Source organism: Zalophus californianus, chromosome 14 (assembly GCF_009762305.2).
Source record: "Zalophus californianus isolate mZalCal1 chromosome 14, mZalCal1.pri.v2, whole genome shotgun sequence".
Lineage (NCBI taxonomy): Eukaryota > Metazoa > Chordata > Mammalia > Carnivora > Otariidae > Zalophus > Zalophus californianus.
Window position 1 is genome coordinate 66,980,375 of NC_045608.1, and position 13,533 is coordinate 66,993,907.

Genomic DNA, 13,533 nt, shown 5'->3' on the forward strand with positions numbered 1-13,533 from the left:
CAGACATTTAAAGCTTTTCTTAGCAACTATCTATTAATCACTTAGGTCCTCCTTTCTGCCGACATATACCATATGTTAACTCACCATAGAAATTACATTATGCACTGTAAACTGTTTAACACAAAACTAATCCTGGCGGATAATGGAAAAGCAGCAGCTAATCAACTAAATCACTATTCTTCCCAAAGATGAGGGAAACCTTGATCATTCTACCTATAGGTTCAGTAACAGTCACAGGAGAATGAAATTTTTTAAGTAGGTTCCATGCCCAATGTGGGGCTTGAACTTAAGACCTTCAGATCAAGAGCTGCTTGCTCTACCAAATGAGACAGCCAAGTGCCCCAGGAGAATGATTAATATTAACATGAATCTTTTGCTTTTTACTCTGAGTACCCATTATTCATTACATTGTTAGAACGTCAAATATAATCAGCACAAAACTTAAATGCAGTGAGTGGACTATGTCAGATAAAAAGAAAACTTTAGGTTCACCTACAGGTTTCAATTACTGTAATTGCCCTTAGTTTCCCCACTCAGTGTGGATGGATATAGGGAGTTGACGACTGAGTATACATCCTAGGTAACCAAGACAATGGTCAAATTCCTTCCCACAAAGAAATGGAAACAATCTGTTCACTTTTTTAGCAACTAATCTGTGAGCACCTGCCCCCACACTCCAATGATGGATTCTGTGGCCTCTCTAAGCACACCTCCACTTGCAGTTCCCCCAAAAGGTACCCTAAAAACGATCCTGAAAAACCGTCCATAAAAATGTCATTTATAACTTTTAATTTTGTAACAAACACCATATATTAAAATAATTTTAGATGATTGCTTCCTTTACTTTACACATTTACTTTACAAGATACTATGAAAAAGCTAATTATAAGATGGTATAAACTTTAGCACATTTCTTAAGGAAAGAGTAAAAATCATTTCGGGGAAATTACATATGTAACAAATGATCAAAAGATAAAGTTCGCAAACTGAGTTCCAAATGTAGTTCTAGTGGCCAAAGTTAACGATAAAGACAATGTTGTCTCATTGCTTTGCTCTCTGTGGCCATTCTGCACATACTTTCTATTTTTGTACACGGCTGGCTGGACAATTTCATAGCTTCTTTCTTCGGTCTCATTGGACACCAAGTGCCATCCTCTTGGAATTTGATCTCATCCACATCAGAACAGTCATTGAGAATTTCCATAAAAAGCCTATAAACCAATTAAAAAGTAAATAAATGTAATCAACGGCTTTGTTCAAAGGTGAACTAATAAAGTAATACATATACTGCCCTGGAGACAAAAGTAATGCTATCTGACATTTTGTTTTGGTGTTTCAATACTTCACATTTGTTTACATTATTACATCCCCTTCCTCCTAGGTTTTAGATCTTTAATGAGCAACATAAGTGACTTACTGAGTATCATCTAAGAAATCAGTGACTAAACAGAAAGAAACCTGGAGCCTCGTAACTGGGATTGGCAGTAAAGAACAACCTCCAACATAACATATAAAAACAAACATAAGCAGGGGCACCTGGGTGGCTCAGTCGTTAAGCGTCTGCCTTCGGCTCAAGTCATGATCCCAGGGTTCTGGGATCGAGCCCCGCATCGGGCTCCCTGCTCCGCAGGAAGCCTGCTTCTCCCTCTCCCACTCCCCCTGCTTGTGTTCCCTCTCACGCTGTCTCTCTCTCTCCTCGTCAATTAAATAAATAAAATCTTTAAAAAAATAAGCAAATATAATAAAGGTTGTTATATAAAAAATAATTTATAAGCTTATTATCAAGAAAAAAGGATCATGAGGTAGGGAAAAGGAGGATTAGGGACATGTAAAAGTCTCAATAAATTTAAAATAACTGCATACAACTATGTTCTATACCCATAATGAAATTTGAAATCATCTTCAGAAAAATATGTGGAAAATGCCCAAATATTTGGAAACTAAAAACCAATGAGACAAAAAAAAACCCAAAAAACATAAAAACACAAATTAGAAGTATTTTGAATGGAATGAAAATATGGAAATGGAATAATGAATTTTCATAATAATGAAAATATGGAAATATGGAAATGGAATTAAAAAATGAATATGGAATATAGCTAAATCAGTACTTGGAAGAAAATTTAAAGCACTAATCTTTCTATATTAGAAAAGGACTCAAATCAATAACCTCAGCTTCTACCTAAATGAAACCAGAAAAAGAAGAGCAAATTAAAATGAAAGTAAACATGAAAAGGGAAATAACAAAGAAAAGAAATAGAAAAAAGAAAAATCAATGAAAACAAAAAGCTGGGACTTTAAGATCAATAAAATTGACAAACTTCTAGTCACACTAAGGTTGAAAAAGAAATAGATAACCTGAGGAAATCCACGTATATTAAAGAAAATGAATTTGTAGTTAAAAACTCTACCACAAAGAAAGCCCCAGTCCCAAACATCTTCACTAGGGAATTCTATCAAATATTTGAGGAGACAGGATATCACCACTTCCCAACTCATTTGTATGAGGCCAGCATTACTATGGTATTAAAAGGAGACAAAGAGGGCGCCTGGGTGGCTCAGTGGGTTGAGCGTCTGACTCTTGGTCTCGGCTCAGGTCATGATCTCACGGGTCGTGGGATTAAGCCCCATGTAGGGCTCCGTACTCAGCACAGAGTCTGCTTGAGAGATTCTCTCTCTCTCCCTCTCCCTCTGCCTCTCTCCCCACCCCAACCCACGCTCATGCTCTCTCTCTAAAATAAATAAGTAAATAAAATCTTAAAAAAAAAAGACATTAAAAGAAAACAACAGACCAATATCCCTTGTGAATTTAACAAACCCCACAGTACACAAACCCAACAATAAATAAAAAGGGTAACACGATGCTAGACTAAAATTTATATGAGGCTGTACTGAATGTTTACATAAGCTAACACTTACATTGGGATATACTTACCCGTCTAAAATTAGACTTTCATAGGCTGCTTTTTTGTCACACACAGGGCAGATCCAGGTGGGCTTCTTCTCATTCATTTGCAGATAAAGGGCAGCATCAAAACACTGTAGATGTGTACAAGTCACTGCACGGCATGGGATTGTCAACCTCATTTTCCCTAACTACAGGACAGGAAAGACAACAGGGAGAAACCTTTCAGAAAAGAGAATAAAGCCGCAAAGGCAAGAGTCATTCATTAGAGTCTGAAAAGATCCTACAGAAGATCAAAATGAATAAAAAATTCAAACCAGAATTTATCTCCATCAAGACTGCTACCCATTTTATTTGTATTCACTGACTGCCCTATGACTTTTAAAAGCCCATTTCACTTTTTTAAAATAATTGACATGTAAATTCACAGGTAGGAAAAACTGTCTCTTTCTTACCTGTTCCGCTATGTAGAGGGAACCACTGTTACCCATCTCTTACATGTACTTTCACTGATACTCTACGCATAACCAAGTATGTATTTTAAAAATTTTTCCAGAAATGGTGGCATACAATACACACAATTCTGTACCAACTGTCACATAATACTTGGTGATTGTTTCATATATATCAGTACACAAAATTCATATATATATCAGTACACATACCATGATATGAAGGTATCATAACTGATATGAAGTATATGATACAAAGGATCATTATTTAACTAGTATCCTGCCCTAGTGATGGACGTTTAAATTATTTCCAATCTTTTATGACTACAAATCATGCTGCAATAAATATCTATAGGATAAACTCCTAGAAGTGACATTTTTGGATCAAAGGGAAAGTGCATTTGTGATTTCTGTCACACTGACAAAATATCTTCCACAGAAGTTATCTACCTGCTGATTTATGCATATACTTGTATCAATGTGCTTGGTTCCCCTCAACCTTGTCAACATAGTGCTATAATTCACTCTGATCTCTGCCAACCTGATAGGTGAAAAATGCCCCATTATAGCCGTGAACTGTATTTGTCTTAAAATTTTAAGTTGAGCTTCTTTTTTACTTCTGAGAGCCACTTGTGTTTCTAAGAACCGTCTATTCAAAATCTTTTCTCATTTTCCATTTGGTTGTTAGTCTTTGGTTATCTATCTACAGAAGCTCTACATTAAGTCAGCCTCTTATAAATGATATGAACGGCAAATGTATTTTTCACTTATGAAAATTTTTTGCATATAATCACATGTGCTGATATTCCAATATATTTTTATATAACTATAGTGCTTTGTTCAATTCTTATTCCAATTGGTAGAGGTATACCAACATCAGGACACACCCAGATTAGATTAAGTCTTTCTGTATAGCCTTTCAACAGCCCTCCCTATATATTTCCTTGCAGAAAATATCTGTTTATAACCAGCTCTGTGTTATTCTGATAGAAAATCTGTTTCTCCCACTAGACTCTAAGCTCCACGAGGACAAGGTCCATGTCGCTGTTCACCATGGTAATCCAACTGTCACAGCACAATACCGAGAATGCAGCATGTGCTCAGTATTTGTTGACCAGATGATAGAACAAATAAAGACAGACTAAAAAATGGCAAAGGGAAAGAAAGGGAAGAAGGATGGACTCCTTTACAAGCACTATAAAGTCTAGAAAAATTCACAGCAAAATTACACTGTTAACTTTGCCTGAGGGGTAGGATTTTTAGAATGCCCCTGTTTGGTTCCCCCCCCTTTTGGTTTATCTATAATTTCTTTCTTCTAAAATGAACATTTGCTTATTTCATAATTTAAAAAATTAATTTAGCCAAGTTGTCACCACAGCAATAACTATTGTTTGTATAGTTCTACTTACATGGAAGGCACAATGTTGATGATTTTATATTATAAAGTGACACTTTATATATATATAAAAATATATATTTATATATTATATATATTTATATAAAACTGCGCTGTATGATTGATCTAGATTATCATCCCCCCCCCACCCCAAGAACACTGAGGCACAATGACTATCATTACAAAGTTAGAAAGTGGCAGAGCCAATATCTGAACCGAGCAGCTCTGGCTCCAGAGTCCATACTCTTATCACTGTGCTATACTGTGTTTAACTAAAATTCTAAAAGGGATCTTATAAGTTACAGCGATTCATGCAAGTACGTAGCACAACAGAACTCATTATTTAAGACAGAAAAAAAGAATAGAACCTGAGGCAATTTTTCTTCTTACGATATTTGTTTCTGTATTTTCCCTTCCTTTAATAACAAATTATCTCCAAAGTCATGTGGAATCTTACTGGGAGCTAAGGATTTTTACCTACATTTCACAGAATTCTAACAGCCCTATGACTGCAGAAAGACTAGTATCTGTATTTCTGCTTTTGAAATGAAGATGCTGAGATGACGTGAGGCTACAAACACGCTCACTGAGACCCAGCTGGTGGAGCTCTAACACAAACGCCAATGTTTTTTGCTTCCATGAGGATCCTCCTAGTTTTACAACAACACATGGTGCTGGTTCTTGGTTTCAATTATCTACCTTTTCCTATTTTGCTAAGAGTTCTAGTAGGAATTGATGCTGACTAAACACCTATTTAGCCCCCTAATGAGATGACTACAGGGGTTTCCCACACCCTTTCAATTATTAATACAAATAATTTTCACAGGTTTTCTAAAATCAAACCATACTTGCATTCCTAAGAGGTAGCCTTTTGTTATCACGTATTATTCTTTTAAAATACTGGATTCTTTTTAAAGTACTGGATTCTACTGGCTAGTGTTTTACTTAGGAATTTTTCTTCATTGCTTTTTATTTGGAAACAACCTAAATAATCACTAAAAAAGGTAGAACAAGTTAACTTACACCATACCCAATCAACAAAATACCTATAGTGATTAAAATAAGACATATCTACAGATATTAATAGTTAAGATATACTGTTAATTTTATAACAGTAAACCACAGAATAGTATATGTAGCACAATACAATTTTTTCCAATAAACACATGATTATAAACATAAACTTCAATCTAGAAAGATATATTTCATACTATTAGTAATATTACTTCTGAGTAATAGTACCTCATCAATTTAAAGTTTTAATGTTCTATTTGAATAATTTTATAATAAGGTAGGTAATATTAGTCAATTTCCGTAATTTGTTTCTTTTAAATAATGCTCTAACTCGGACTACTATGGTTTTTTTTGGGGGGGGGGCTACTAGTTCTCATACCTTTGGCTTCAGAGTGCCTTCACACTCTTAAAAATTGAGAATCTCAAGGACTGTTTATGTATATAGGTTATATTTGCCAATATTTATTGTAGTAGAAATTAAGGCGAACATTTTTAAAACATAAGAATTCACAAAAACACACACTACATCAACCCTCGGAGCACATCACCAACATTCAGGTAATCCCTATTAAACAACACTACCTACTCATGAGGGAAATGAGAGCAAAAAAGGGACAAACTGCATCCTAGTATTATTTTAAAAATAGCTTTGACTGGGGCGCCTGGATGACTCAGTCAGTTAAGCATCTGCCTTCGGCTCAGGTCATGATCCCAGGGTCCTGGGACCGAGCCCCACATCAGGCTCCTTGCTCTGCGGGGAGCCCGCTTCTCCCTCTCCTCCTTGCTTGTACTCTCTGTCTCTCCTTCATTCCCTCTCAAATAAATAAATAAAATCTTTAAAAAAAAAATAGCTTTGACTTTGTGAACCTCGTCCAAGAGTCTCAGGGGCCCCCAAGTATCCCTGAGCCAGGCTTTGAGAACTTGTTTTTCTTCTTCTTCAGTGTCGCCTTCATCTCTCCTCTCACTGCCTTAGAATTTCCACAACATACAGAACTGAAAACATTCACAACTATGGAAGTTGCTGATCCTCAGTTTAATCCTAGTGTCTTACAAGAGTTAATGAGCATTTCCCAAGTTAAAAAAACCGTTTATTACCAACTGGCCAAATCTGATCAATTTCCTAATACTGATTATGGTGTGTCAATAAAAGAAGTTTTGTATATTGTTAAATTCTATTTAGTCAGATAATGGATGGATGGATGGATAAAAGAAATCATGCCTAACCAATGCAACACCTTTTTTGATTTTGTTTTTTAAGTTTTTACTTAAATTCCAGTTAACATACAGTGTAATATTAATTTCAGGAGTACAATATAGGTGATTCAACACTTCCATACGTTACTTGGTATGCATCACAAGTGTCCCCCTTAATCCTCATCACCCATCCCCTCTGGTGACCATCAGTTTGTTCTCTATAGTTAAGAGTCTGTTTCTTGATTTGTCTCTCTCTTTTTGTCCCTTTGCTCATTTGTTTTGTTTCCTAAATTCCATATATGAATGAAATCATATGGTATTTGTCTTTCTCTGATATTGCTTAGCATAATACTCATGCTCTATCCATCTCATTACAAATGGCAAGATTTCATCTTTTTTATGGCTAATATTCCTGTGTGTGTGTGTGTGTGTGTGTGTGTGTGTACGTACACACACACATATGTATACATCTTCTTTATCCATTCATCAGTCAGTGGACACTTGGGTTGCTTCCATAATTTGGCTATTGTAGATAATGTTGCTATAAACATCAGAGTGAAATGTTATGCATAGAGTTCCTAAACTGATTTTCACTTTACTGTAGCCTAATTAGTATCTATGTAAATTAAGAAAGAATGTATATAGTAAAAATGGCCCAAATCAGTGGTTCCAAACTATATGAGTCAGAATCTTAAAAGATAAAATCAAACCTAGCTCCCTTTTCTATCCCCCAGCCACCCAGCCCATCTCTACAGGACAGACAGAAAATCACTAGCTGATTATCACTAAGATAGAACCCCTGTGTAAAATTCAGACACTGTGTTCAGAAATATAATTAGTCGTCAGATCCCTCCCTCAAGAACGACTGTAAAATTGCCTTCCATTGGTCCCAAGGATAGAGGCTCTGGACTGTGCTCCCCACTACCCAGACTCATGTCTACTCTAAATCATTTTACAAACATACTGTGAAATAGAACAAACACTTCTTCCACTACCTTAAAGCTGTCATTTCTCTCATTTCTGCCTCCTGATCCCAGGGTTCACCTCTATCCTTCCAAATGCTTCTGATCCACTCTGTGCTTCTCTATTTCCTAGCACCGCACCAGATCCAGTGTTACTTCCACAGCCAGCAGGCTGCACTCCTTTCTGCTCTCTTCAACTAATACTGGTATTATCTCCTCCTCAAAAACTCCTCTCATCATCTAACTTCTGTCATCCATCTGTTAAATTTGATCAAAACATCTGGTGTTCTAATTAACATATATCATATACTATAGTTAGCTTCAACTTCGTGTTAACACTACTACAGCCTGAAAAGTACCACTTACTCTTTTCTTAGAAAGTGCTGAAAAAATCAGGTAGGATGATTTTTTTCAAAAAGCTCAAAAGACAGTCTGCAAAACAGACTTAGTGAAAAGGAACTAACTGTTCTCTATTTTTATATAGAAGGAATCCTAACCACTCTGATAGGCCACTTTCACTATTTTGAAAATCTGAGAGTCCATTAGTATGTTAGTCCATCGTGTTTTGTTTGGGTTGTTCTCATACAGAATAGCAGTGTTTGAAGAAAAAAAGGAAAAAAACAAGTGCCAAGAAAACAAGACAGAAAATGGAATCATGCAACCGTTAGAACTCCTTAGGTAAGCTATACAGGAGCACTTTATTCCTGACAGAATAGTCTGCTACTAAAACATAAAGGTAATGTGAGTTCCCTTCCCATGCAGGGACTGTGCCTAGAATATAGCCAGCAATTAACATTTGCTTAACATACTAGGGTTTTAAACTGTAAGAAAACTGTCAATATTCAACTGTTTTTAACCAAAAAATGGCGATTTCCTGTGTTTCAATTTAACATCAATTTTAACACGAGAGGGAGGAAAAGGGTAATGTGAAGACACTCAAAAGAACTCAGGCCTCAAGGTTTGCACACAGCATGGGGGTAGAAGAGGAGGTCCTGGGTCCAAACACAAGCCCTCTAAGGCCTCTGCCACCACTTCAGGGCATTCTCTGCTGGGACTGCAGACCTTCTCTCTGCGTCTGGTAACTACAGGTTCCCCATTTCTAAGCAATCCCAATTTCATGCATTTCTATTCCTTTTCAATAAATCTAAGTTAGTTCAAGTTAATGATAATAAAGAAATAAATTCAGAAAGAAAGAGATCTGCAAACATCACTTTCCAGGGTGAAAGAGAGGTGGATTTCTAACTAAGATAACATATTTTAGCCCAATTTGGTATTATGGTATATTGTTAAGGTAACTGGAATAATGTCAGAAGACCGAAGTTTTTACCCTTGTTCTACTACTAACTGTGAGGTGAGTTATCCAACCACTTTTAGTCCCAGTTTCCTCATCTACAGGATGGGAACAACTCTTCCCCACAGGTCTGCCAGGACAGTTAACTTAAGAAGCACATCACAGGAACTCAACAAATTATTCCTTTCTCTCTCCCTCTCTCAGACACAATTCTCTCTCCATTTAAATACTGTACATTTCTCACAATGGTGGCTGGTCATGAGGTGCCCCCAAAACTACATTCCTGATTCCGTGACTTTTCTCATAAAGTTCCTCACATCTGGTAAAGGGTCCCCTCCACCAGTACTGATTTCAAAGAAGCCTTCATCCACTATTCCTGACCTCTCCCATCTCTTTGGTACTCGCAAGGTTACATCTGGTATGTATGTCTTCCCTTTCTCATGTGAGTTAGTTTTCTCTCTCAAAGTAGACTATTAACTTTCTGACAACTTATCAAGTCCTCAGTATTTCCTCCCAAAATTAGCTCAGTAACAAGCACACAGGAGGATCTGAGAGTTGCTGACTGATTTCCACCCCGTAGTTTCTATGCAAAGAGACATAAATTACTATGCAATTTAGAAGTATATTACAAACAGATTAAGACATCTCAAACATTCTAATTCATTAAACCAGACCCATCAATTAGCATTTATTAGGTGATAGTAATTTTATTGCTATTTTTCAATACAGTTTATATTCTGATAAAAGGAACCAACTCTCTATTCTCCCTGTATGCTTACTATTAGCTGTGGATTATCTACAGCAAAAAACTGTGACAGACTATTCTGAACATAAAGCTCTCTTCCCCCTTCGATACAATGTCCTTTTAAGGTCTCTCCTTGCTTAGTCATTTTTTGAAGAACATGTGCTTTCTTTAGAATTATATTTAATCATTAAAATTCCTGAATGGGAAAATGACAAAAGTTCAAAATTCTATCATAAGGTTATCATTCATTTCCACACTTACTTATATAGGAAAACAAGTCATTTACAAAAAGTGAAATACCCCAGAATGTTTTGTTTCTTTACTTACAGGGCACATCAAGGATACCCGAAGGCTAGTTGTAGCAATTTCACTATCAGGATCTGCAGTAAGTTTTTCTTTAACTTTAAAAAGAAAGAAAAGGAATTTAAAAAAATTTTTAATGAACTGTGATATTCTGAAAAGAATTATAGAAATATATATCATCTTATTCAAAGTTTCCCAAACACTTTGAGTAGGTCAAGAAACTATAAAAAGAAAACAAAAAACCCCCAAAATGTTGAATATTAATGTGAAAACACAATCATACTTCCAGTATTAGGTTAAAGAACTATAAACTTGCAAACTCTAGATCACATGTTTAATTGAATTTTTTAAATTTCTTTTTAAAAGTAAAACTGCAGGTAAGGAAGAGTTGCAAAACAGAAAGCTGTATAAGACTGAAGAACAATACAACAATTGGGAAAGGAACCTGGAAAGGAGCTGTACTCGGAGCTTCAATGCTTTCCTCACATACACTCAGGACTTTTTATTGGGGGTATTGGTTGTTTCCAACAACTATTAAATTTGTAAACCGAAAAGGCCAAATATTCTTATACTTCCTTTGACAACTGAAAACTACAATAGATGTGCACATAATGTCTCTGCAATTTGATTTACCAGATAATGTATGCAAGTTACGGTCTCTACAAGTTTATAAATATATGCACGGCCTCTAGGTGCCTAATACTCAATTCAACACCATTATAGAGAAAAGGCAAGGAAATGGGAAACTGGAACTGCAGCAGGGCTAGAAAACGGAAGGAAGCGCTTCCTTGGCTTCCGGCTCTAGGCAGGAACATCGCTACTCTGCTGTTTAAGGAGATGAGAATGGTTTAAATACAAGAAACGCAACACCATTTAAAGAACCCTACTTGGCTCCCTTTTCGTACTGTAGATCCTTTTCTCCTTTCTGGTTCATTCAATGGTATGGGAGGTAGTTGGGAGAAAAATATTCTCTTTCCCAGAAAAATGTCTTGTTCAATTAAATTAAGTTACTGAATTATTTACAGTTTGGGTTAGACTTTTTTCTCTATTATTATACATTATGAAAGCAAAGTTCAAAATAAAACTTGAGAAGGCAAATATTGTTGATAGATAAAACACTTTTTCTGCAACACGAGCTTCTTCATTTAGAATTTTTTAAAATGTACATTCTATTACACACTGGAGGTTCTGAAGACTTCTATTTCCTATTCGCAAATCAACATATGCATCAAAATTACCATCAACCTGACATTTACCTAAATAAGTTTTCATGAAAAAGCCAAAAATCAGACTAGTTGGGATTTAAAACTGATCCTTGGGAGTGATTTCTAAGAAGCGTTTTTCAATTTATAGGGCTCTGTTCTTAGAGTATTTTTAACTCAAAATTCATTTTAGGTTTTTAAATAATTCTTCCCAAATTATTCCTGTATTAATGTATATTTGAGGCGTTTTTTTTTTTTTTCCATTAAAGCATCTCATATGCTCAGTCTTAGAAACATTACTTACTTAGTGCTCTGGAATGATCAGGGTTTCTAATACCTTTCATTTTTAATCTCTGTAATAACATGGCTGATGTGAGCTGTCGTACAAGATATACAGACATGGAGTAATTCTACAAAGAAAGATAATCTGTATTAAAGATGAGAGATAATAGTCTATTTACATAAAATACTTGTCTAAGAAACTCCGGTTTCGAAAAATAACATTCAAAATAACTTTCACAGGAAGGTCAAGGACTGGGAAGGGAACAAAATCAACTCAGCTATTTTAGGGAAGATAAAACTCGATCATATTAAAGGTATTTCTCAATCACTTATCACTTTAAAACATCCATGTGAAAGATAACATATCTTAGATCAGTAGTTTTCAAACTGTGTTTCTAATTTAGCAAAACTAATTGTCCTAGGGCCATCATGGTATGAATGAGAATGTACCCTGCCATGCCCTCTTCTAACTAAAATTGTTCTGTTTTCATGTAATGGAACTGTCAACAATATTTTCACTGAAGAATGGGTTCCATTACAGAAAGTTCAAACACCAGTGGTCTGAATTAACATTTCAAATCCAGAGTTCCAAAGTTCTAATTCTGGCAGAAGAGACCACCTCATACATGGCCTTGAGCTAATAATCCTCAAATGAACCCAATATCGGCTTTCTTCTGAGAAAAACTTCGACAAATTAATTCCTGTTTCCAAATGCACATTAGGGAAGGAACAGTTACTGTAGTATTTAAGACACATGAAGAAATGATAAAAAAAAAAAGACAAGGCCAGAAAATAATAGCATCCAATCCCATACCTCTTAGATCTGGCACAAAGGAACCTTCGTTAGCTATTTATAGAGCTATGAAGAGATGAAATAGAATTTTACCTACATGCTAAAAATCTATCTTACTATTTTACTACATATATTCATTCAATTGATCCTCAATAAACAAAACACTTTTAATAGTTACCAAGCCAAATATTATGTCATTTTTAATGTCCTGCAACAGTCTTTTAAGTATCTGAATACTCAATATAGTATGCAAATTTAAAGTCAATCATTTTAATTACAAGGAAAGAATATTATTCCCATTACAGGGCAAAAAACCCTGCCAGGTCTTCAATGTCTACAATCATTTACTAAAAAATCTGTAAGTTAATAATTACTTCAAAAAGATATATTCTTCTATTCAAATTCCTCCCATAAGCTTTAAAGCATTAATACCTGCTCATTTAACAATGTCCCTTGCATTTGCAGGTAATACCCATTCTCAAGATTTTACTTATCTTTAAGTAGGCCTCAGGAAATTAAGCAATTTTGCTAAAATCAAACAGTGTCTAACTTGGGACTAAATCAAGATTTTCTAAATCCTTCAGTTTGTGCAAATGAAAAATATTAGGAATCAGTGCCCTATGATAATACAGAGAAGGTACGGTAAAAATTCAAAACAGAGAGCTCAAGAAAACAATCATTAGAGAGACAGTAATATTTTTATAGTCCAAATAGTAACACAAAGATCTTTATGTCCAGTTCTGCAACTGCCTGGGTATTACAACCAAAAAATTCCTGCTACAAACATATGACTCAATTTCTCTGTCCATAAAACAGGACTATTACCCTTTATCTCAATGAAATAGCAAGATTAAAAGTTGGTGTTCAGATTAACTGAAATCTCTTTTGACATTCTATTATTTCTATATATAAACAAATAGTTCTAAAACAGAAATCCTGTGTTGTATGAGTCAGTATCCCATAACTGACAGAACACATTTAAGACTAAGAATCA

The 13,533-nt window shown here is 35.3% G+C and overlaps 1 protein-coding gene across 7 annotated transcripts in view; it reads right to left on the minus strand.

Moving 5' to 3' along the window:
- The window catches only part of PIAS2 (protein inhibitor of activated STAT 2), an 89,420-nt gene that overhangs the window by 22,251 nt on the left and 53,636 nt on the right, over positions 1-13,533 (minus strand). For all 7 annotated transcript variants that reach the window (XM_027575245.2, XM_027575240.2, XM_027575239.2 and 4 more), the window contains 4 exons: positions 11,769-11,874; positions 10,287-10,360; positions 2,936-3,096; positions 1,078-1,211 (listed from right to left, as the gene is read on the minus strand). In XM_027575245.2, the coding sequence (XP_027431046.1) occupies positions 1,078-1,211; positions 2,936-3,096; positions 10,287-10,360; positions 11,769-11,874 (475 nt within the window). The remainder of the gene's footprint in view (positions 1-1,077; positions 1,212-2,935; positions 3,097-10,286; positions 10,361-11,768; positions 11,875-13,533) is intronic.